General features: G+C 34.1%; 3 protein-coding genes and 1 long non-coding RNA gene across 7 annotated transcripts; 1 reads left to right on the top strand and 3 right to left on the bottom strand.

Annotated features, from left to right (window-relative positions):
• Positions 1–4,293: 4,293 nt before the first annotated feature.
• On the top strand, positions 4,294–8,437 carry LOC145156313 (two-component response regulator-like APRR1). Its single transcript, XM_079075764.1, has 6 exons — positions 4,294–4,971; positions 6,175–6,336; positions 6,423–6,556; positions 7,061–7,228; positions 7,305–7,404; positions 7,495–8,437. The coding sequence occupies exons 1-6, from the start codon at positions 4,794–4,796 to the stop codon at positions 8,286–8,288; spliced, it is 1,536 nt and encodes a 511-aa protein (XP_078931890.1). The 5' UTR covers positions 4,294–4,793; the 3' UTR covers positions 8,289–8,437.
• On the bottom strand, positions 8,429–10,626 carry LOC145156420 (vesicle transport v-SNARE 13-like). 3 transcript variants are annotated; one of them, XM_079075823.1, is made up of 7 exons: positions 10,438–10,626; positions 10,142–10,252; positions 9,821–9,925; positions 9,278–9,336; positions 9,001–9,192; positions 8,744–8,914; positions 8,429–8,665 (listed from the first exon to the last, which is right to left on the bottom strand). In XM_079075823.1, exons 2-7 carry the CDS (start codon positions 10,233–10,235, stop codon positions 8,513–8,515), a joined length of 774 nt encoding a protein of 257 aa, XP_078931949.1. In that variant the 5' UTR covers positions 10,236–10,252; positions 10,438–10,626; the 3' UTR covers positions 8,429–8,512. The 3 variants fall into 3 exon arrangements, with proteins under 3 accessions (XP_078931949.1, XP_078931986.1, XP_078932026.1); XM_079075860.1 differs by lacking the exon at positions 9,821–9,925; XM_079075900.1 differs by lacking the exons at positions 10,142–10,252; positions 10,438–10,626 and having other exon boundaries at positions 9,835–9,854.
• Positions 10,627–18,065: 7,439 nt separating this feature from the next.
• Positions 18,066–19,286, bottom strand: LOC145156670 (uncharacterized). Its single transcript, XR_013736867.1, has 2 exons — positions 18,664–19,286; positions 18,066–18,499 (listed from the first exon to the last, which is right to left on the bottom strand). It is a non-coding gene; the product is annotated as an uncharacterized LOC145156670 (long non-coding RNA).
• Positions 19,287–20,628: 1,342 nt separating this feature from the next.
• On the bottom strand, positions 20,629–24,685 carry LOC145156740 (uncharacterized). Of its 2 annotated transcripts, XM_079076026.1 has the most exons (18): positions 24,341–24,677; positions 23,848–23,952; positions 23,679–23,761; positions 23,487–23,571; positions 23,294–23,380; positions 23,144–23,205; positions 22,872–23,053; positions 22,734–22,794; positions 22,458–22,635; positions 22,280–22,318; positions 22,130–22,191; positions 22,007–22,043; positions 21,833–21,882; positions 21,674–21,743; positions 21,430–21,505; positions 21,154–21,233; positions 20,996–21,064; positions 20,629–20,927 (listed from the first exon to the last, which is right to left on the bottom strand). In XM_079076026.1, the coding sequence occupies exons 1-18, from the start codon at positions 24,416–24,418 to the stop codon at positions 20,877–20,879; spliced, it is 1,455 nt and encodes a 484-aa protein (XP_078932152.1). In that variant the 5' UTR covers positions 24,419–24,677; the 3' UTR covers positions 20,629–20,876. The 2 variants fall into 2 exon arrangements, with proteins under 2 accessions (XP_078932152.1, XP_078932199.1); XM_079076073.1 differs by lacking the exon at positions 22,280–22,318 and having other exon boundaries at positions 24,341–24,685.
• Between the last annotated feature and the right edge of the window lie 562 nt (positions 24,686–25,247).

Genomic DNA, 25,247 nt, shown 5'->3' on the forward strand with positions numbered 1-25,247 from the left:
GATACGAGAAAGATGATTTTATATGATTTAGGGACAATATTGTCTTTTTAATTTTATTTTTTAATTATAATAATTTTAAAATATTAAAATGATTATAAAATGTTTAATAAATGTTAAAAATAAGGTTTGGACAAATTTAATATTTTAAAAGCTTATAAAGGATAAATATGATATTTAGAAATTATGTTGGGCAAATACGATATTTCGATGTTTAAGAAGGGCGTATACGAAATTCTCCCTATAAATTATAGTAATTTCAAATTATTTTACCATAATTTACTATGCATGACAATATGTTTCTATTATTTATAGATCAAAGTGAAAAACATGTTACTAGGTAAGCTGAGAAGGTTATCGAAAGAAGGATCAACAAATCCTCCAGTTTTTGGGTATACCAGATTGATCCAAGCAGATATGAAGTAACAAAGCAAATGAAAAATGGTATAGTGAACTTGGAATCTCGGTTTTATACATGTGGGAAATGACAATTATCTGGTACACCCTGTTATCATGCTATGACGGTATTCAAGGAACTGACATATCAACATTGCAACGGATGGGTGTCACCGTACTTCACCATGGAAACATATCGAACAATATATATTGAGGTTGTGTTTCATGTGTCAGTTCCAACTGAATATGAACAATTAGATCAAGTCATGGTTGTATTACCACCGTTGGTGGACAAACGACAAGTCGAACGTCCACGAAACCATAAACATATCTGATCCCAACGTGAAGGTCTGATTTAGAAAAAATGCATTCGTTGTCAAAGGATCAGTCACACAAGCATAAATTGTGACGCTAAGTTTTTCCGCAGATTCAACAAAAACTGAATCTTCAACTAGGATAAAGTCAAGTGTCAAAACGTAGGGTAAGTCTTAGAGTATATCTAATGTTAAATTTAGTCAAATAAGTAGTCAAGAGTATGATATTGTTGATCTAAATTACCCGTAGTCACGTTTGTACCAATTTAGAAATTTCAATAAAATTTTGTTGTTCGTTCAGCTAAACTTATTTTTGCTACATCATCATATGGAAATTATTTAAAACATACACAAACACCACAACTCAAATGTCAGGGTAATTTACAGTCTCTATACATGGGAAACTCTCAAACCACCACAAAGCAGCACACTCCTGTGGAGTAGGCTGCAACACCTCGTTAGGGGAAAACTACATAAAACAATATATATACATATATATATATATATATATATATATATATATATATATATATATATATAAAGGTTAATGATATCTTATTCTCTCATACACCCACAATCATCAACTAGTAAACACCTCATCATGGGGTATGTAACTGCCCAAGGGTATCCATGTCACACAATTGCATTTAATAACTATAAATTAAAAGAAGAGAACCATTTGATATAATATAAAAAACTCTTTATACATGTTAAACTCGTCCAAATCAGAGATGAGTGCAAGATATTCATCCTAAACTGCTTTTGAGGGCAACTTTTATAAAATCCATGTTCTAACATATACAATAGGGAGACTCGCATAGCGTATGTATCTGATAATAGATGAAGTGGAAGATATTCATCCTAAACTGCTTTTGAGGGCAACTTTTATAAAATCCATGTTCTAACATATACAATAGGGAGACTCGCATAGCGTATGTATCTGATAATAGATGAAGTGGATTTTTGAACACCTGCATAATGTCAACAACTTTCACCGACTCTGAAAGCAAGACAATCAGAAATACACAATGTCTAAATTGTATCAAAGAAGAAGTAGCCCGGGAATACTCCTCGAACCGTAAGTTGGTAACAAGACAGAAATCTCTCTTGTCAAAGCAAACCCGGTAGTCATGTATCAGAAATAGAAATTTCTAAAGGTCAACCCGAGGATAAGTAGTAGCTTCCTTGCACATAAAGTAGTGAGAAAGTAAAGGGTGACATTCTATATCCATTGACATGTTCACATAAGCACTAAAACAGGATGCCCTAAACGTGGCAGCACGTTCTGGTGTGTGTAAACGGGCCATGATTTACTGACCAAGTTCAGGTTTATAGGTTGTAGTGACAACCGCTTCATATGTTTTGTCATGCTACAAGGAAAGAATTTTAATTACGCATTTGCTGGATGTTCCAGATTGAAATGACAACATTTCGGACTATGGTTGTGTTACGGACAACATTCTGAAACACCATTCCGAAACAGTTCTACGTATTCCGGAAATGCTCTTCGCATTTCAGAGATGTTCTTCGTATTCCGGAGTTGTTCCGGACAATTTCAAAACTATATAATCATACAAACCTAACAATAACTAAAATTCGAAGGAAAACGATGTATAGCTATGTAATCACATCAATTCATAAAAAACGAAAATATCTTATTTTTAACATATATTCATAAATAAAAACATATAACTACAAAAAGATTCGACACATACCTGCACAAAATGAATCTATTTACTGGTAGAAGAAGACATTATTTGAATTTGATGTAGTCCGGAAAAGTGATCGTCCTTGAAATGAAATCTGAAACAGTGTGTTGAACTTGGGGTCCGACATGTTATTTATAGGAGACCACATTTTCAGGTCGGATCATTTGTCCGTTTATCATTTCGGAATTTGGGTCCAGGATAAGCATTCGGACCGAAATGTCATTTTTCAAAAAAAAAATATATATATTTTTAAAGTGGTTATTTCTGTAAAAAAAATTACTAAAAAGTGGCAGTTTTCCCATCTTTCAATTCTTCCTATAGACTTTCGATTTTATAATTTCTTTATCATTAAAAGAACTTTAACAACAATGGTCTAATTATCTTGATTAATTTATTCTAAATTGTATCAAAGAAGAAGTAGCCCGGGAATACTCCTCGAACCGTAAGTTGGTAACAAGACATAAATCTCTCTTGTCAAAGCAAACCCGGTAGTCATGTATCAGAAATAGAAATTTCTAAAGGTCAACCCGAGGATAAGTAGTAGCTTCCTTGCACATAAAGTAGTGAGAAAGTAAAGGGTGACATTCTACATCCATTGACATGTTCACATAAGCACTAAAACAGGATGCCCTAAACGTGGCAGCACGTTCTGGTGTGTGTAAACGGGCCATGATTTACTGACCAAGTTCAGGTTTATAGGTTGTAGTGACAACCGCTTCATATGTTTTGTCATGCTACAAGGAAAGAATTTTAATTACGCATTTGCTGGATGTTCCAGATTGAAATGACAACATTTCGGACTATGGTTGTGTTACGGACAACATTCTGAAACACCATTCCGAAACAGTTCTACGTATTCCGGAAATGCTCTTCGCATTTCAGAGATGTTCTTCGTATTCCGGAGTTGTTCCGGACAATTTCAAAACTATATAATCATACAAACCTAACAATAACTAAAATTCGAAGGAAAACGATGTATAGCTATGTAATCACATCAATTCATAAAAAACGAAAATATCTTATTTTTAACATATATTCATAAATAAAAACATATAACTACAAAAAGATTCGACACATACCTGTACAAAATGAATCTATTTACTGGTAGAAGAAGACATTATTTGAATTTGATGTAGTCCGGAAAAGTGATCGTCCTTGAAATGAAATCTGAAACAGTGTGTTGAACTTGGGGTCCGACATGTTATTTATAGGAGACCACATTTTCAGGTCGGATCATTTGTCCGTTTATCATTTCGGAATTTGGGTCCAGGATAAGCATTCGGACCGAAATGTCATTTTTCAAAAAAAAAAAAATATATATTTTTAAAGTGGTTATTTCTGTAAAAAAAATTACTAAAAAGTGGCGGTTTTCCCATCTTTCAATTCTTCCTATAGACTTTCGATTTTATAATTTCTTTATCATTAAAAGAACTTTAACAACAATGGTCTAATTATCTTGATTAATTTATTCTATAAAATTGTGGTTCTTATTATATTTTCTTGGAAGATTGGACGATTCGAACTTTAGGTTGAGAAAGCACTTCAGAATTTGATTCACCATTTCTTCAATTGATGGGGTCGAAGAATGATTAATGAAGATATTTTGTTGTTTTTTTCCATATGGGCCAAAGTGTGGGCCTGCCCACGTATCCTCTCAGATACATATCTTATTCTCAAAATATCTACGGCCTTTCCTCTTTCGGAGAGACCTTTTGGTGACGTGGCCTACTCTCTATCCCTAATTCTTTATCTTCTCAAAGTCTCACGCGCTTTTTTTGCACTTTTTCCTCCACGTCTGCCCTTCTTCTAACGTACGCTCCACAGCCAACGGCCCAGATTAAACTTCCATTCCCCAGCGCATATTAGTATCAGCGGCCACAAAAAAAGCAACAGATTTTTACCAACATAACAAATGAAGCAGACGACTTCGTTTCCTCACACACTCGCCCCTCGAATTACTGGCAGTGACGGAATATGTTCGATCGACGGGAGCCGAAGGTTCAAGTTGAGTAGATGAATTTGATTTGTTATGGATCGTATCGAACTTTCCGTTTTTGGTTCAGTTGAGTTTTCCGATCATCAAGTGTGATTGATTTCTCCGTTTCCGTTTGAAGTGTGTTGTGTTGTTATGATATTGAAACTGTAAGCCTTTGTGTTTGTTTTTCGTTTTTATGTTCTGAAAACTCTACTGATTTGTTCTGTATGGAGTTCGTAGAATCAGAAACCCTAATCCTAGATCCTTTGTATATAATTACTATCTAAAATCGTGCTTTGATGGAAGTTCTCTAATGTTGGCTCTGTGTTAGTAGTAGGATTGAGGGTGTTTTGGTGATTTTTTTTTTTGAAAGTATAGAGTATAGACGAGTTGATTTGATTGATGTGGAAGATGGATCCAAATGAAATTATGTTGAGCAGAGGTGGCGGTGGAGGAAATACTAATGGGACAACAGGGGATGGTTTTATTGATCGAAGTAAAGTGAGAATTCTACTATGTGACAATGATACGAAGAGCTCTGAAGAGGTTTTTAAACTTCTTTGTAAATGCTCCTATCAAGGTATAATAAGCATAATCTCTTTACCTTCTCATTACTCTTGATTAATAAGTGATTTGATTGATAATGATTGATGTGGTTACTCTATGATCACTTTGATCTAATTATCCATCGAGGTTCTTGATTAATAAGTGTCTTTATTGATAACTGAATGATGTGATTATTCTATGTTAATCTTTATGATTTTAATATGATTGAGTTTGATCTAATTATCCATTGAGATTCCTGATTAATAAGTGCTTTGTTCGATAATGCAATGTTTTGATTATTCTTGGTAGATTTTTACGAGCTCACTTTTGTCAGTTTGATCTGATTATACATTGTGATAATATTCAATGATCACCAACGAATAAAGCTTATGCAAAATTTGTGGGTAGTGATGATTCTATATGTTTTTGGTTTTGATTAAAACTTCTTGACCAATTCTGTATGATCTTGAAAGAAGAGTATTGTAATGGTATTGTATCTCTGTTTCAGCCGTCTTGCAGGACATGTCATTGATCTTTAGTGTGAGATGAAAAGTTAGCCTAAAAAATATTACTAGAAAAGTTGTCTTCTTATACTTTTTAGTTTTGGCAAAATACAGAAAAGCACATTATACTTTCTCCATTTTATTGATTTAGTCACTTAACTCTTATATGGTCAAAAATGGAATTTGATTCCATTCCAAACCCCTCTTTGGTTGCAAAAGACTACAGAATTGAATTCCATTGGAACTCACAAATACTTTGACTGACAGATGGATTCTAACATTCCATCCTAAAACCCACGGAATTCATTTCCTAGCATTTCCTCCCTGTTGGAAGTACTCAAATACCCTCTCAACCCTACATTTTCACAAGTAAATGCCTCCAGCATCTCCATCTTCTTTCCCTCAAACATACTCACAAATTCCATTTCAATACGTTTGACAGACTTCAATTCCTCCGGATTCCAATCCTTTCAAATTCCAAGTCCATTGACAGGTTTTAATTCTTTGCAAAATATTCTGGGAACCAAATGCAAATATCCCCATAGTATGGTCATATGTTTCATGTGGTGGTGGGGACTTGAAAAGGCTTTTACGTCTTCCATTGCTGTACATTTCAGCAACTATAGAGATGAAAACCTCTGATTTTGAATAGATATAGGATGAATTACAATGATGTAACGAATATGAGTGACATAGGATACATAATCATGGCAAGTATGATTGGTGTTTTACAGTGACTTCAGTAAGATCACCCAGGCAAGTGATTGACGCCCTGAATGCCGAGGGACCCGACATTGATATTATTCTTTCTGAAGTTGATCTTCCCATGCCCAAAGGCTTCAAGATGTTGAAACACATCATGAGAGACAATGCTCTGCGACGAATTCCTGTCATCAGTAAGTCTGTTGACATTTTATTTATTTATTTATTATGAATTATAAATTTCATCTTTTTCTTGTTCTCAATTTGTCATTTTTTGCAGTGATGTCTGCTCAGGATGAGGTTGCTCTTGTTGTGAAATGCTTGAGGCTTGGTGCAGCTGATTATCTTGTGAAGCCCTTGCGCACAAATGAGCTCTTGAATTTGTGGACCCACATGTGGAGGAGACGACGAATGGTATTTCCTTCAATCCAAGGACATATGTTTGGTTTCTTGATTCTGAAGGAATCGGATAGAATTGGAATCCAAGATTCCATTCCATTTCATGGCTTGTTTGGTTACCTAGTTCACCAAATTCAAGCCCGTTGAAATCCTTCCAACTTCCATATTTGATGGAGGTTGCAAGGAATTCAATTCCGTTCTTCCGCTTTTAGTTTAAAGACCAAAACACCCTTGTTATATATATATATATATATATATATATATATATATATATATATATATAATATTGAGCAATAAATAAAAACAGAAATTTAGTTACATGTTTTCTACAATAAACAAAAAATATATTTAAACATCAATAAAGTTATAATTTGTTTTAGTTTTCAACCAAACATGTGACAGATTATAGGTGTTCAAAGATTCTTTTTGAAAAGAACAGAATCTATAAAAGGAATATGAATATGAAAAATCATAATCTGTTTTGCTTATTTGTCTCTTTAAATCTCTACTTATCTACAGCTTGGGCTGGCTGAGAAGAACATCATGAACTGTGAATTCGACATAGTGGCTTCAGATCCTAGTGATGCAAATACAAACAGCACCACTCTGTTTTCAGATGACACAGACGACAAGTCACACAAGAACTCCAATCCAGAGATCTCTCTTTCCATTCCTCCGGAATCCGAGGTCAGAATCTTGTTCACTGGAATTGGAATTACTCAGCTACTAAATTGCTATTAACTAACTCTTAATTCTTTTTCAGAATAACATGATAACACCTCCTCCTAGTTTTTTCAACACACAACCATTCAACTTATCAGACAACCCCCCTAATGTCCCGGAAATTAACGAACAACACCGAGGTTGTTAACATCTCTCAATCCAAATTCTATTTAATTTTAGTTTTTTAAATATTTCCATGATTTAACATATCTTGTAAGCTTTATATTCAGGGAAAGTTACATTCGGTCCAAAAAAGAGCGAACTCAGAATCGGTCAATCATCCGCCTTCTTTACATATGTCAAATCAAACACATGTAGAAGTTCCATAACAATCAATGAACCCATTCCTCCACAATTAGACAACAAACTAACCCCGGTCAACGTTAGCGATACTCAAGGGCATCATGATTTAATCTCGGGTCCCTCCGACCCAATGAACTCAAGGACATTTGATCTGCCCGAGGCACAAATCCACCAACCGGGCAGCAACTATCAACATCCGGATGTTTCGGGTTATAACGCGTATTCCCCTTATCCGTATTACCTTCCGGGCCCGATGAATTTACCGAACCATTACAATCATGCTATGCATTGCCCGCCACCCCCCCATCTGCCCGGAATGGGAATGGGAATGGGATCATTCCCTTACTACCCGGTTAACCTTTGCCTGCCCGGGGGAATGCAGCAGCCATGGATGGGATACGGGAGTCCATCGAATAATGTAAAGGTACATAATAATAAACTTGACCATAGAGAAGCGGCCCTGATGAAGTTTAGACAGAAGAGAAAAGAACGTTGCTTTGATAAGAAAATCAGATATGTGAATAGGAAAAAGTTAGCAGAGAGGCGACCACGTGTAAGAGGGCAGTTTGTGAGGAAGATTAATGGGATTAATGTCGATCTTAATGGCCAACCTACTTCTACTGATTTTGATGATGAAGATGATGATAATGATATTGATGATGAAGAAGAAGAGGGTAGAGATTCATCTCCTGAAAACAATTTTTCAGTTTTCCATAACTGAAAATTTGTTACCTATTTTGCCAGTATTTTCTAATCATATATTTTTGGACGACTGTTTTGCCTTTTTTCAAGTATCTAAACTGAAAAATGACAGTCGTGTAATTTTTGTCAAGTATAAATGACAACTTTCTTGTACCTGTTTGTAAAGAATTTATCAAAGGAATGTGACATGATAGTTTTGTTATTGAAAAAAAAATGTTTAAATGTTATATGAGATTGTGAGAGCTAACAAGTGAGCTTGGAGTAAAGGATGAGAATGACTGCAAGAACTAGGATTGTAACAATGGAAGCTAGGATCCATTTGTTCCTGTTCATTCTCCTTGACATATTTGTCAGAAGTTTCTTGCTCCTTCCAATAGTATCATCCACCCCATGGAGCTGCAATTTGCAAAACAAGAATTTGAAGTTTTTAATTTTTTTTTTTGTAGCATGAAAAAGAAAGTGAAAGAAACATACCGTGGTGTTTGCATGGAGGAGAGACTGGCGTTGCTGGTGTAAGTCATGGAGGATTGAAACACCGAGCTCTTCGGTGTCCATCATTGTTCTTCTACTTTCCTTGACTCTGTCGGTTGACTTGTTTAACCTCTCAGTTGACATCATCAGTCTTCCTCTCTGATCAGCTGACACCTGTCCATAATTAGCTCCATTAACATATAAATTGTATACATACAATAATGTGCCAGCTCAGAGGTTGTTGTTTGAAGGATAGCTACCTGCATTGCATCTGGTCTTCCTGATTCAAGTAGCTCACCTCGAGCAGCATTAGCATTAGGGTTGCTGGGCTGGAGTCTTTTCAATTCAGTTTTGAGGCTGTTGAGGTCGTTTTTGTATTCACGAATCTTGGCAAGAAGCGATGCCTTGGTGCCAGCTGGTGTGCTCCTTGCTTCAAGGTCCATTTTGCGTAACTTTGAATGGATATTTTACATTAGAGCAGAAGTTGATGTAAAAAAAGGCTATAGAAGAAGAAGGTTGAATATGCAGGAAGGATACCAGAGTGTCGGCCTCTTCTATTCCTCCTGCTATTTCTGAAACCCTCTGTTTCTTCTGCTCTGAATGCAGTAAATAATATATTAAGCATTTGAAAGACAGTTTGACAAAAGATGAACACATGCAAAAATGGTTACACAGAGATGAGAATTTTCACAAAATCTATTGCAAAACGTTCTTTTGAGATGTTACAACAAGATAAAGCGGACAATTTTACAGTTCAACCAAAACCACAAAAAAAATATGTAAATATGAACCTTCGCATTTTCTTTGAGCTCGAATAATAACACTAGAAATATTTTGAATACCATTGACGAAATTTTCCACACCTCCTAACTTGTACCATATCGTAGTTTAAATCCTATTTAGCACTGTGTTAATTCCAATTATACTAATTGCATGCATGTGACACTAAAACCATAAAATATTATTAAAACTTAAAAGTATGAAAATCAACTTCCTACATGCTTTTGCCTATTCAACCTTCTACAACAGAACATATCAAACCCTAACCATATCATATCACCCAAATAAAACCATCCCTACCATGCTGCACAAACCTGCAACTATTCCAGAGTTTCCTTATACCCAAAAAGATCGATATCCAGTAGATAAGAGAATCCATTTCCTTGCACCTATATATTGCCATACCTACAATACCCAACTTTTGGTACTCATAATCATAATTAAATCTTTCCAATCGATTTTGTAAATTCAATTTTACATTAACATTTTGGTTACAGAAAGAGTATCATTAATCATACATGGCTCGTTGCAAATAGTTGAAGAGTTCAATTATGTAATCATGAACAATAAATATCGGCAGATATGTAATTACGGAAAAAGGCCATTAATTAACTCACTCACCTCCATCAAGAACACTGGCCGACGCACATATATGTGATAAATTGGCTGAAATCTCGCAGTATTGACGCTCATATCCTTCGAATACCTGACTCATCGTGCCTGTCGTCGATCCTGCCATTAAAATTACGTTCAATTCGATCAAAGCATCACAGGAAGATCCAACAAATCAAGCATAAATTGAAATCAAACAAATATGCAATTAGCTTATTGCATTATACCAGGAAACGATCGATTTCAAAAATCAGATTACTATACAATCTATTGAGTAAAGTAAAGTTAAACGGATCGGAGTTTACCGGATCAGCAACCGGAGAATGACAGGAAAGTATGGCCGGTGGCGGTGGCGGTGATCGTATGCTTGTTAAAGTAACAAACTTCTGACAAAAACGGTGTCATAACGACTACGGAGGGAGAACGAATGACACGTAATGAGCAACGAAAGTTATTATTTACGTCGTTGTCACCGAAAATACGATCAAAACGGTCCTCCGGGATTCATACACAGACACACATCAATTGCAAAATTGCTTTTTAATCATGATAATTATTTATGACTTTTTTTGTAATTTATAAATGTATTACTTAATAGTATATGAATGTATATTTTCATATTTTTGTAATATATCAGGATGTTGTATAATATTTTAGTCATTTATTGATATTTTTATTTTTCGGATTTGGGTTTTTTTATGGTGGAAACAACCAGTCAACCATCCAAAAAATATTTTTGCAATCTAAATTGGAGTTGGTGATTATTTTTTGATAAATATTAAAAATGGTTATTTTATTTTATTTGGGTCCCTTTCCCATTTTTTTTTCAAAATGCTATGCTATATTTTAGATTTAAAATCTTAAATGAGAATCTCACAACTCAAAATGAAATTTAAAACTATACATTACAAAAAATTTAATATGCAACTTTTTTTTCTTTATCTATGTTATTTCCGTTTTTTTATCGTGACATCTATAAATCTGTTTCAGATTAAGAAGTTTATTTCATTGTCAAGTATATCCTGTATGTTATTTCCGTTTTTTCGTTTTTACCATTGTGTTATATACTGTCTAACTAATGTTATTAATTTTTTTTATGAAACACATCAAAGTTTTACATGTAAGGACTGGACCCTATGCCTATTGTAGGAGAGAAAAAAGATGCATTAAAATGGAGTAGTAGTTTGTGCCTTTGTGGGATGGTTCCATTCCATCCGTTTTCATATGTCTAAAAGGGAGGGATAATGACTCGGGAGATTAACATATTTAATTAACATATATAATCTTTTTCCGTATAAATTTTACTATTAACCTTATATAATTTGTTCAAAAGATACTATTGTTATCGTCATTTACAGGTTGAATGTGTTGAAATCTAAGCTCGACTTAGGTAATTTGATAATTATACAAGATAATTATAGGTTGGTAGTGATAACAGTTAATTCTTTGTAGCTTGGTTAGTTATATCCAACCGACATTCTTCATGTTGGTTATTTATAAATGTTGCAACTGTCAGAAAAATTGTGTCAGGTGGAATTTAGTGGAGGAGGCAGTAGCACAAACAAAATCGCATAATATACAATACTAAAAAAAAACCACAATTTTATTAAGGGATAATGACTTGATAGGGTAAGATACTTTTTGAAATGTACACATTTAGTCCTTATTCTTTTTTTTTGTAAAATAAACCCTTATACTTTATTAATATGTACACATTAGGTCCTTTTCACCGGATTCTACAGGTTTTGCTGACGTGGAAGGGTTTATTTTACAAAAAAAAAAAAGAATAATGACTAAATGTGTACATTTCAAAAAGTATCTTACTCTATCAAGTCATTTTCCCTTTCTTTTATTTTGTTGAAATGAAATACCCAGGTGACATCCACATATCCACAACGAGATTTTTCCAACTTTTATTCCTAATAAAAAAGAGGGAGAACCCCGATCTCCGGCGATTCCTTTGTGTGTTCCTACACATCACTGGTAGCAAGGAGGAATGATGGCAAAAACAACAAGGTCGAAGGGGGAGGCAGGAGGAAGTAGAGACGATAGTTGGCGGCGAGGAGCTGCTCTGGTAGCCCCCTCGTCGATTCTTTCTTCTTTTTCTGGCAACATATCTCAAAGATGGAGGCAAAGAGAGACAGATCGGAGAAACACAACAGGTAAAGGGTGTTTGGCTGTTGCTGTTCGACCGGGAGGAAGAGAGACGAGAAAGAGAAGGGTCGCCGCCCTTTTCTTGTTGCTGGAGGATCACCCACCTCCGGTGACTAAGCTAATTAATTGCTATTTAGTGCTACTTGTGCTTCCACATCAGCAAAACCTGTAGAATCCGGTGAAAAGGACCTAATATGTACATATTAATAAAGTATAAGAGTTTATTTTACAAAAAAAAGAATAAGGACTAAATGTGTACAATTCAAAAAGTATCTTACCCTATCAAGTCATTTTCCCTAAAAGAAAATTCGTATATGACCGGTATACCGGGTATAGCCGGTCACAAGGATTGCATTGTTACAAAAAATAAAGTATAAGGGTTTATTTTACAAAAAAAAAAGAATAAGGACTAAATGTGTATATTTCAAAAAGTATCTTACCTATGAAGTCATTATCCCTTTTATTAAACATAACAATGCTACATTTTAAAACATTTTAAAGTTCACATCTTCCCTCTCTTATTCTCTTATTTAATTAAAATATTGGGCTTAAACTTTTTGGACTTTTTTAAAAGAGTTGGATTTATAATATAGGGTAGCCCATATCTTTTTTACTAAGGTAGCACCGCAGAATATAAAAAAATTTAGCCTTCTAGACGAAATTTGAGGGGTACCCCGTGCTACCCCAGACACCTATGTGGATCCGCCAGTGTTGGAATTATGTCTATATATGTATGTATGTAATTTGTAAAATTCATGAAGTTAATAATCAAAGATCGTTGGTTCTTAGTGAAAACAATATCGTTCTTCTTCCATTCGTTCTTACAAATGTTCCTACAAGTTTTGCTATTTTAGTATTAACTCTGACAAAGTGATATCAGAGCTAAGGTTCATGGTTCAAGAGGGTTGATGGCATGGTTCTAGATTGGTTGATGGCTTTAACTATGGATGATACTCTCCATAGTAAAGTATGGACCGGTGACCAAGTTTAAAAGGTCTTGGTAAATTTGAAGTTGTTTATGATGTTGGAGTTTGTGTATTTATAGATCTAGATGAAAAGATTATGAATAGTGATAATGATAATTTTGAGGGTTTTGTAATAAAGTCGGTATAAATATAATGATGCGTGTGAGGGTATTGTAATGAAACCTAACAAACAAAATGATGACTTTGAGGATTCTATAATGAGACCTATAAAGATCGTGATGAGTTTAAGTACTACTATTATTTAAAGGATTCATATATTTAAATAAAAGGGGAACAAAATCGACCATTAACCAAAAGGGTAACCGATGAAGAAACACACGCGAAAGAGAACTTGATGTTAAGCGGGAAGTTAGATGAAAAGTCAAAAATATACATATTCATTAGGTTTAGTAAAGATGTGTTATTCTTCGAGAATAAAGCATGTGAATGTTCTTTCAATTAAGGATGGAGCATCAATACTATTATAGAGGTGTATAAGCGATGTTTATGCAAGAACTGAAAGTTTGAATCATGATGAATTGGTTTACTTTGAATGGTTTTGATGATTTCAAGAACTTGAATACAAAACTTGAAGTGTTTGAAGTCTAGATTAGCGGAATGTTGATATGTAAGCTAGACTTATGTTAATTTGGAAATTATAAAAGGCAGTTATGACAATTAGTTCTAGGTAATTTAGTTAGTTTATCCTAAGTGCCATTATTGAACAATGTGTCAGTTATTTATGAAGAATTATAATGGTTATAAGGGTTGTGTCGGTTGGACTTATTCCTTTCATTCTTGCAAAATGTTCCTGTAAATTTTGTTATTTTAGGATTAACTCCAATAGAATGTTGATGTTGCATATATTTGATGAGGTGAACATCCCATCAACATCCTTTAACCTTGTCAACTCAAATATGTCATTTAGGGCAAAACATTGTTAAAAAATAACAGAAGTTAGAAGCAAGATATCAAAATCGATCGTCAACTTCCTCAACCCTCTCCAACTCCAACTCATACATCTCCAAGTCAAATACACCACTGGAAGATGGATACCCTTGTCATTATGGCTTCCCTTCTCGAATTTGGACATCATGGATGAAGGATAACCATGACAGAAGGTTTAGGGTTTGCCTTAACTCTTGGTAAGTGGGTTTTTCATCATGAACTAATTCTTTCATCATATAAATTTTTTTATCAATGAAAAATCCAAAGAAAAAATGTCATTATTGGGAATTGGTTGAAAATAAACCAACAAAGAAGAAGAAGAAAGATGAAATGGAAGCAGGTCCTTTGGAACTCAAACTTCCAATATTGGAAATGAGATAAACATGTACAAGATGAAGACAAATCATGAATCATTGATTGTTAGGAAAATGTTGATCCAAATGAACATGAAGATGTTACTCAGAAATGTATACTGATTTTGTTATTTATTTTGTTGCTATTTGATCTATTTTATTGACATTTTTTAATTTTGTTGCTAGTTAATCTACTTTATTGACAATTTTGCAATAGTTTAATTTTTTTGTAATGAAGCATGATGCCTTATTAAATGTGAAATGGTTGAATGTCTAATTGTTTATTTTGGTTGTTGAGTACAATACCATGTTCACATACTTACAAATATAAAGAAAAATAGTTAAATTTTACTTTGGTTACACAAAAGATTTAAAAATTCAGGATGCAGATACACATAAAAGTTCAAAAAATAGTCATATTGTGTGAAAAAGAATCATAATTCCATTAGTTTGAGAGTCGTGACATCCACAATCCAAGGCTGGATTTTTTTTTTCTGAAAATGGCAAACTAACATGAAAGTTAAGGTTAAATGAGATTTGAAGTGTAGCATTTAAGCAATGAATGTTTAGATGTGAGAACTTGGGTTATTTATGATGATTAACGCTCATTAATAGCAAATTGATTCCAAGGGATTAAAATGTATTTAGTAAGAAGTACAGGCCATGTGCAATATCAGATAATAGTTTTCTCACGTTTGGGCCTATTTGGGTATTAGACTTACATACGTATATTAGGCATATCGAGTGCATTGGACTCATTAAATATATTAAACCAGTAAACCTGATTATTGTAAAAGGGATTAAAGAACACCTACACATGAATAACTTCGTATATAATCGATCATCATTGGTGAAGTGGTCCACCTAGATAAAAAGTCCGGATGATTTGGGGTGATATCTGAATGTATCGAGCATTTGAACAACAATATTTTTTGTCTTCACAATAATAACCACCTACGATGGTATTAAAGGAGATTACGACTAATTTCCCTTTTTCAAAGTTCTTAGATGGTCTAACAGACACTTATAAGTTATAACATTTGTAATAAAAACTTCTTAAATAGAAAGATATAGGAAAATGATAACGAGTTTGTTAAACATACACTTAAAGTTATAAACCATATTTCATTATTGAAAATTCATTTGTGTTTTTCAAACGGGAATACACATAGGAGGGTAGTTATCTTCTCTAATAAATGAGAGTTTTTTTTGTTACTTGCCTCATTCTCATTCAAATTGACAAATGTCATTTTGTGGTTATTTTGAATTAATTTTTTCCACATGTTATTTTATGAGTTTTTTTATTTTATTAAATATCATATAATATTTTAATGTAATAATTGTAATAAATATAGTAATAAATTGATATCAATTTCATCAATGAATTTACCTTTTAATTTCAAAATTCTCAAAATTAAAGTTCATTAGTTTCTTTTATTTATTTAAATTATTTGATTAAATTTAAAAGATACAAAAATATTTCCATTATAATAATTCATTATTTAACTTTTTTTTTTAAATTAACTCATGTAATATATGAGTCTCTCACAACTAGTTAGTTAATATAATAATTGCATGGATATTAGTATACTACCCAAATCATCCGGACTTTTTTTTTGTAAATACATATCTGTGAGATTTTTTTTTTGTTGTGTGTGTGTGTCAAAAATAACTAAATTAAATTTAAATTGTTGCTAACTCGTGATAATTGTTCGCAATCATCGTGATCATTTGTTGATATTTTAAATGTTAATGTTGATATTTTCTAAAAAGAAAGTTGATGGATTATATATGATAGGGTAAATTACACAAATCGTCCCTCGTGCATATGCCAGAAAGCGTGTTTAGTCCCTATTTTCAAAAATTAACTCGGATTGTCCCTCGTTTCTTTTAGACTTGCACGCTTCATCCCTATTGACATAAAATGACTATTTTGCCCTTAATAATTTCTTTTTTTTCATTTTCTTTTATTTATATATAATTTTTTTATTAAAAAATAAGAATAAACAAAAAAATACGCCCACCCTTCCCCCTTCCATTTCTTCCTCGATCTGAAGGTCGAATAAAACATATAATTTCTTCTACCTTCGTCTCCTTCTTTCTCACTCGATCCCTACGCCAACGAAAACCCTATCACTGCCACCTTCACCAACTCTGCCATCATCACTATCATCTCTAAACCTTAAAACCTGCAACAAGATTCGACTATGGCCACCATATTCTCCATATATTACCTACCCTACGAAGAATCCATCGAAACAAAATCGATCGGGACATCCATAATGGTGATTTTTCCAGATTTGTCAATGTCGTACATGTCGGGGTTGCTCTCTTCATAGAGCTTGAACAAAAGAATATACCCAACTGACCATAGCTTTATTTGATTTGCCAAATTGCTTGACAGGAAATTGAGTTTCGAGAATTCGTATGTACCAAGCCGTAATTTATTCTCGATATCATGTGATGAACCATCATAGTTCTTTAACAGGAGAGGGAAATCCATGGTGGTGATTTTTCTAGATTTGGTAAATTCATATCTGCTTGAGGGTTGAAATAATACAAGTGTGTGTTTCCAGAAGAATCCATCGAAACCAAATCAAACCAAATCAACCAGAAACACAAAATCAAAATCGATTTAGGAAGGATGGAGAAGGGGAAACGAAGAAATGGGGATAAGCTGCTCGATGAAACAATTGGGAAGGGCATCTTTCGGAGACTAAACCTTCACCCATTTCCTCCGATCTCCTCTTTGCCTCTCATCGGAAACATAAATTTGTGATGGGGTGTTCTTGGTGTTGCTAGAAGGGTGTTCATCAGATGGAGTGTGGAGGTGGGAAAAGATGATCTAGACAACAGAACCTTCCTCCTTCCCATCGACCCGATCGTCGGAAACTACCTCCATATATGTCGGAAATTGTTGAACTGAACGTTGCCGGAATGTTGGAGGCTGAGGGTTTGATGGCTCGTCAGAATCCTAGAATGTGAGGGTGAGGTTTAATGAGAGAAAAGATAAATAAGGGGAAGGACCGTTATTTTTTTTCTTCTAAATATAATTTATAATTTATAATACTAAATAAATCAAAAATAAATAAATAAAGGGCATTATGGTCATTTCAGATCTAGTATGGACTAGATTTGCAACAAAATCACGTATCAGGGACGGAGTGTGCAACTTTTAAATAAACGAGGGACGACCCGAGTTAATTTTTAAAAATAGGGACTAAACACGCTTTCTGACATGTGTACGAGGGACGATTGGTGTAATTTACCCTATATGATACTTAAATATGGTTATTTTAGTGAAAAACTATTAATTACACGATATTGATTCAATATTGTGTTAAGTATATGTATTTTTGCAAGTAAAATTTTACTTTGTAAATTCTTTTAGGTGCACTTATGCTTCAGATTCAATTAAAAGTGTTTTTATTTTAATTTTAATAAAACAAAACAAATGTATTTACAATAGATAATATATATCGTAAAATAAATAAAAGAAAATAAATTTAAAACTTTAAAGAATAATTGGAGATATGATATATGATATGGTAAAAGAACATATAATTAAAAGTGGTGCATATTGGGCGACTTTGGTAACTGAGCCATCATTGAAGAGCCTTATCATACCCTGTTGGAGATCCCTTTATAGAGACCGACCCACACACAAAATAGGAAGGAAATTCAAGAACGAGTTTCAAACTAATACTACACTACAATACCATTTGTGTGATAACCGATAAGCTAGCAAACGTTGAATCTTGTACAGAAGAAATCAGCATCAACTCTGAGTCTCTGAAGATCTCCAGCTTTGATGCCCAGATAAACCATTGATCTGCTGCCCAATTGAATCAGGAAGAAACAGCTTTGGATATCAAGGGGACTCCATGATGGGTGGCAAGCAATAGTTCATTCATTCGGGCGATCTGATGCAGTAATTGATTTATTTTCTGGAAAACCGAAGAGTTAAATCGTTAAGATTTGGAAGAATTTTGGTTAAATTCAGATGCAATGATGCAGTGAGATCTTGATAGTTCTCTTCGGCATTTTAACAAACACCTGGTGACACAAAATTAAGAAGTCTATGGGATGCAGAAGATACAAAAAGACGAACCTCATCTTTCTCCTTAATAACACTGATCAATTGAATGATACTCTCTTGCCTCAACCTTCGCCGGCGCCGGGACCTCAAATAAAGTAGCAACAGCAACACTATTGAACCCGCCAGCGGGAAGTGTGACCGAAGTAACCCTCCTCTGCTCGTAGAAAAACTTCGAAGGAACGAGAGGACGCTGGCAAACTTGAAACGTAAAACCTGCAGTCCACCATCCCACCACCTTACTCCGACGGATTCCCCCATCGCCGCTGGTCTCGAGATAGGGGACGGTGATCTGGTTCGTTCGATATCGATTTCTCGTACATCTTGGTGATGGTGAAGGTGAAGGTGAATGCCTTCGTGGTTCACTGGAGGGAATACGACGGGTGGTTGGTTGTCTTCATGTATCGTTGACCATACTTCTCTACCTCCAAGTGGATCTGATAAAGACGGAGATTGAGACTGAGAATGAAATTGAAATTGATCGGAAATCGGACGCAATTGGAGTCGTTCCCATTCAATTAAAGCAGCAGGAGGCCCAAATACGGTGCTTTCTACATCTTCATCTTCGTCAGCCATTTGTGTGCTGAGGACAGTTTGCTTCATCCTTGACAAGTTTCCAACCAGGCAACGATGATGAAATGTGTTGCGCAAATAGACGATGTTTCATTAATGGTCCCTATACTATTGCTAAATATCTGAATCAGTCCTTAAAGGCTTAAACTTCAATGTGAATAATATTTATTTCCAAACATTATAATCTTTAACCAAAAAGTCAAATTCTAAAATTTACTCCGATTAATTAGTTTCAAATACAATTTTATTTAATATAACTAATTGTTTTTAGAGGATCTTCAATAAGGGTTGTATGGGGTTTTATGAATTTTGTATACATTAGAGAATGATGATGTGGAGTGGAGGGGGTATTATGAATTTTGTATATATTAGAGAATGATGTGGAGTGGAGTGAGGTGGGGTGATATGAGAATTGTATGTATTAATAGGTGTAAAATGAAAGTTGCAACTGAAATGGTGAGGATGGAGTGGTAATATACACCTAATACAAAATTAATAATATAGAATCAATTGTATTTGTAATGAAAGAGTTCACATAAATGGCGTTAATATGGATGATGTGCCAATTAATGTAATAGATTGTAAACACTATATTGTCGTTGCAAATGGGTATATGTCAATAGAGATATCTTAAAACATTCAGAGTGTCGATGTTCTTGAACAAACCAAGTATATTGGTAGCTCGACCCATCCAATGAGGCTGCATGCAAAACCCAAAATTAGGGCTAGAATTAAAAAGTAGAATCCTCTCTAAGGATTCAATGAAGTCCACAATGTGCGCACCACAACTAGATTCCCACAGCAGCAGAGCACCAACATGATTTTTGGGAGCTTTGTAAAAGATTCAGTGGGTAAAAAGACATGGTTAAAGGAAAACTCTATACTGCAATTTTGGCCCCTCACCAAGGAAAGATGGAAATGCCTTCTTATAAGGGGCACAATGGTGGAAAAACAAAAGCCATTTGACTGCTGTTATAAATAGGGACCAAATCCACAATGCAACTTTGAGATAAGGACCATTTTTGTAAATTGGAACTATTTTGTACTCTAGTCAAAGAAAAGTACAAACACATGGACCATTTTTGCATTTTTCTTAAATAAGATATTAGAGACTTCTAATAACAAAATTAAGTGATTTGATACAAACACAGCTATTATACTTGCCCCTTACTAACAAAAAATATCATAAGGTAGATACAGTCAACTCCACATATAAAATTACCTCGCATAAAAATGTCAAACATAAAGGATACCTCCAATAAGCAATTTATTGGAAAGTACGTATAGAATTAACCAAATAAAACTGTTGTATATACTATAAAAGGGTCACCATTTTTCATTAAAGGTAGCTGATAAACATAATCAAATTTATTATAATCGGCAACTCAAATAAGAAAGACATCAACATTTGTGAAAAAAAATATTGTATGTTTACCACCGTATAATATAGGATTCAGCCTGTTCTTTACAACATAAACTTAAAAATGAATAAAAAAACAAAAATGATTCTGCATTTTTCTTTACCGTTTGTGTGTGTATTGTTTGATCACCTTGGAACCTCTCTATATCATGAGGAATAAAGAATTTTGAATTGGCTATATATTAAAAAAAAAAAAAAAAAAAAAAACTATACTTCATGAATTAAATGAATGTAATTATGTCTCTTCTGCTGCTGCTTTCATGTAAAAATATCCTCTTCTTAACCTCTGCAAACCAATAATTCTTAATTAGTTGCAATAAACAAATTGATAAGAGGTTAGTTTAGTATTAGTACCTCTTTTGTATCTCTAAGGCGAAGCAGAGACAACCTTTCAAGTGGTCTCTGATTTGTTAGGGTAGCAAGCTGCAATAATAAAATTGTTCGTTAAATTAAAAACATATTTTTTTAATAAACTAAAAGCAAAAAGATGTCATTATGCATAAAAATCATACCCAAAAACTGAAGGATTCAGGATCACTTGTTGAAGGCATCAAACCCTCTGCTCTATGCAGTTCCGTGAGTCTTGCTTGGTCTGTATCATGGGGACAAGACTTAATCTTGTAAGCTATATATCAGTGTTTCTTTTTTACTTAATACAAAAAGAACATTAAGTCCTAACTTTTTTCCTTCTATTTTCCAAAGTGTAGTCATTTTCCAAATATTTTTTTAAATATCATTTATTTAGACGCTACAAAAAAAATATAAAAAAATCTGTATGGAATAATTACCTCTTCGGCCTGCCTCTTGAGCCACTCTTATCCATGATCTAGCATATGCTGCTACTTTATTTGTTGTTTGCTGCAACTGTCCGCATTGCCAATTCATTAGAATTAAATAGTATTTTCAACTAATTATCAATGATGAAATACTTTTTTTTTTTTAAATCAGAAAAGAAACAAGAAGCAACTGAAAATTGAAGAATGGCATTGTTTTCATCAATAACTAATTATGAACATAATAATAAATACTTACATCATATTTCTCTCTTGTTCCTTCAGCTGGAAATAAATCTTGCACCCACTCAACTTCTGCAACACGGTACCTTCATACACAAAAAACAAAAACCCAAATCTTAAAAAATTAATTATTTGAAAAAGTCAAATGGTCAACAAGAGCAATCATGATACTCACCCATCTTGATCCCAGTTTCGAAGAATGCGAAATCTTCTTCGACTCTCAACCTGCATGCATTTTGAAATGTTAAAATGAGTATAATTAACCAAAAAAACTGTAACTATACATAACATGAATTTGATAAAAAAAAAAAAAAAGGAGGTAATTCATTTTTATAATCTAACTATTTACCTCCAGGAAAAAACGCCCATCAGGAAGAGGCTCACAACTACATGAAAAGAAAAGGGTGATTAAATTTATATAAATTATTAGCAGGTTAACATAGACAAACTTGTGGATGACATCTACACTTACTCTGTGATTTCCACTTCACAAGCATAATCAGCTACAGATCCTGTTGTGGGGTCCAGTATAACCTACACACGACACCCAAGTACAGTGAGTCAGTTTCTTTACCAATCTACATTATTCAAAGGGGTAGAAATGGAACATTATTATATCTACCATTCCCATTCTACGGTTTCCTTCCATAATCCTCCTCACCTGTTAGTTACCACAAAAGTTCAAATTACATAGGACACGACAAAACAAAACATGTTGTACAGCTGTATTTTGATTTTTGAATGCATTGGATTTAGAGTGATGATAATAGGACAAAAATATAGAATCTGTTAAAACTCACCATAAGTCTGTAACGAGCTTCAAAAATGTTTAGGTGTAACTTCTGACAAGGCAACACAACATCCATGACAAAAAGAGGCATCAAATCAGGACCCATGTTTGTCAAACTCTCATGCTCCAACTTCCTTTCTGCAAATTCCTGTGGGAAGTTCCTCTCTATTATGCTATTCAGTGTCACACTGAAAAAACCAACAACCAATTCACTTTATTAAATCAATCAATGTAACTAATATAAAACCATTAATGAACTTACTATTAAACAAAGAAACATACTCACCTTATTGCACATGTTCTAGGACTAATAAACAAAACTGTTCTGCACAAAGGACATCTGTTACCTAATTAAGGGACCAAAAAAGTATTAGTGACTCAAAATAAGGATATAAATATGGAAAAGAACAGAAAGAATACAAACCTCGGTCCATTGATTGGAAGAGGCAAGATCGACAGAAAGTGTGTCCACATGGAGTTGTAATTGGTTCATATAGTAATTTCAAGCAAAGCATGCAATCAAAATCATCTGTACGTGCTGGTCTCCCATGGAGTCTCCTCCCAAGTATATTGGTTGCTATTCTTTCTAAATTTCTTAGAGCATTGCTGTGTAACAAATTTTAACAAAGTGAAAAAAAGAATAGAAGAAGTAAAAGTTCAAAAGAATGTAAAACAGGTATGGTACTATATTATTACCTTGAAGCATCAACCTGAAGACCAGAATGAATTGCATCACGAGCTAGCTCGAATCTCTCTAACTGCCATCAACTTATTATATTTCAATTTTGATCTAATTTTGGTAGGAGTTGGGTAAACGGTGATTAAAAGTAAAGAAAGGGGTCTCACTAAAATGAGTGCATTTGCCTTCAATATGTATGGAGTTGCAGATTGGCTTCGCAAGTTGATAAGGTGATCAGCATCTTTCAATGCAAGCTAAAAATTGAAGTTGAGATATGAAAAGGTGTCCCTCAAGATTTATTAATTTAGAAAGCAACAAAAGGATGAGCTCGATCATACAAAATAAACAAAGATCACGTACGCCAGCATGGATTGTAGGATCAAGCCCGCTCAATGGTCTATGTTCAGATGTAGAAGGTGGCCTGTTTTTCAGGAACTGACTAATCCTGGATGGAATTCCACAAAAGATATAAATTGTTCATGTTTTCAGAAACTTCACACAAAAGTTTTATTCAAGTAATTGAATAGTAAACAGTGATACTGAGAAATTTACCTGAGATAAGCAGCGCATCGGTTGTTAAGAACGACAGGATCAGCTGGTTGAATATTATGCGCTCTTGAGTAACAATTGACAGCCTGATTGACATAAATTATGTTGGGAAAGAAGAAGAAGAAGAAAGAATGCAAACACTTTGAGAAAAGTAACGATTCCAATTATTTACCTCCTCAAAACGTTTCTCTCTGAATGCTTTGTTGCCCATATCCATGAGATCATACAGATGACTAAACCGCCCTAATGACACGGATGCCGACTCTCCTTGATTCCCCTGCATTATTCCCAACAAGGCAACAACACGATGTTTTATTTCAACAAGTAATATGTAAAACCTCAATCTTCGCAGTAACCAATTTGCTTTTGGATTTGGTACTTATCATTTATCAAATGCAATAACTGTTCGAAGCTTGTTACCAATTAACATCAACATATTCCTATGAATCTGATCAGAATTAGTTGTTTTTTCACAAAGTAAACTCAAAATTCATATTGATTATCAAGTTGACATCGAAACTGAAATTGTTGCCGGCTCGTGCCATATTGAACTCATCGTATGCCAAAATTAGTGACAATTACAACATTTCTTCTGCGATTAATCATAATCTAGGTAATAACCAGAGCAATAAACTCAAATACTTCCAAAAAAGAATGAAACTCACCCAAACGAAATCCTCGACATCGTTAATCCCTTCCAAGCTCAATCCAGACGACGATGATGATTCTTCTCCGGTAGCCATTCGGAAACAAAGCAAATTCGAAAGAGATTTTAACAATATTTGCTTGGCGGATCAAAAGAGAAAAGTAGAGACTGCAACAGTGTTACTAAGAGGTGACGAGACGGTGGTGAAAAAGAGTATCGTGTTCTTCAGTGCGTCCTTATTCCATACACGGACCATATTCATCTACGTGTTCTCTCTGACTACACTTGTTGTATGAATATCTTATACACGCACTTACTGTGTATGTACAAATGTCAAAGCACAGGGTACAATTGAACGTTTCAGAAATCAGAAGTTACCCTTCAATCCCAGTTTTAGAGCTTTCGTTCTCAGAAAGTTCGATTCGGCGGAAAGAAAAAAGTACGAAATTTACGGTGACGAGCAGAGTATTTATTATGTGTGGTATGGTGTACCGTAGTTAATCTGTGCATAGCTGGTTTTGTCTCATCGGATGGATACTGATGCCGATATGTAGGTATTTGACTTTGGTGAGTACTACATTCGGTCACTTTAATCGGCTTTGATTTTATATGCTTTGTTTTAATTAGTTATTAACATGTTTGCATTTTTTATAATCAAATAATTATAGAGAAACTAAATATCCTATTGAAATCCTGTTCAAACCGGTGCGTCAAACATGTTAACTAGAAACCGGGAAATGAAGCAGTTTAACTATTACTAATTTTATATTTATTTTTGAATCGGAACACACCTGCTGATTTTTACAAAATCCTCGTGGAACCGATCAAATTAAACCGTTAAAACTCGGTTGAATATGTTAAATTGAATAAATACGCATAGCAATGAGACATTTTGCATAACAAACTTTGACTTGTGGACACCAAAT

The sequence above is a fragment of the Lactuca virosa genome, chromosome 1 (assembly GCF_052849685.1).
Source record: "Lactuca virosa cultivar CGN04683 chromosome 1, Lactuca_virosa_CGN04683_v6, whole genome shotgun sequence".
NCBI classification, from domain to species: Eukaryota; Viridiplantae; Streptophyta; class Magnoliopsida; order Asterales; family Asteraceae; genus Lactuca; species Lactuca virosa.

What these genes read in the sequence shown, in the direction of transcription:
- LOC145156313 (XM_079075764.1), top strand. Translation starts at nt 4,794, where the DNA reads ATGTGGAAGATGGATCCAAATGAAATTATGTTGAGCAGAGGTGGCGGT. An exon ending in GCGACGAATTCCTGTCATCA is followed by an intron (nt 6,337 to 6,422) that starts GTAAGTCTGTTG and finishes CATTTTTTGCAG; the next exon opens with TGATGTCTGCTCAGGATGAG. An exon ending in AATTAACGAACAACACCGAG is followed by an intron (nt 7,405 to 7,494) that starts GTTGTTAACATC and finishes CTTTATATTCAG; the next exon opens with GGAAAGTTACATTCGGTCCA.
- LOC145156420 (XM_079075823.1), bottom strand. Translation starts at nt 10,235, where the DNA reads ATGAGTCAGGTATTCGAAGGATATGAGCGTCAATACTGCGAGATTTCA. An exon ending in GAAGACCAGATGCAATGCAG is followed by an intron (nt 8,915 to 9,000) that starts GTAGCTATCCTT and finishes AATTATGGACAG; the next exon opens with GTGTCAGCTGATCAGAGAGG. An exon ending in TCCTCCATGCAAACACCACG is followed by an intron (nt 8,666 to 8,743) that starts GTATGTTTCTTT and finishes TGCAAATTGCAG; the next exon opens with CTCCATGGGGTGGATGATAC.
- LOC145156740 (XM_079076026.1), bottom strand. Translation starts at nt 24,418, where the DNA reads ATGGCTACCGGAGAAGAATCATCATCGTCGTCTGGATTGAGCTTGGAA. An exon ending in GAACAAGAGAGAAATATGAT is followed by an intron (nt 21,506 to 21,673) that starts GTAAGTATTTAT and finishes CAATGCGGACAG; the next exon opens with TTGCAGCAAACAACAAATAA. An exon ending in GCCTTAGAGATACAAAAGAG is followed by an intron (nt 20,928 to 20,995) that starts GTACTAATACTA and finishes ATTGGTTTGCAG; the next exon opens with AGGTTAAGAAGAGGATATTT.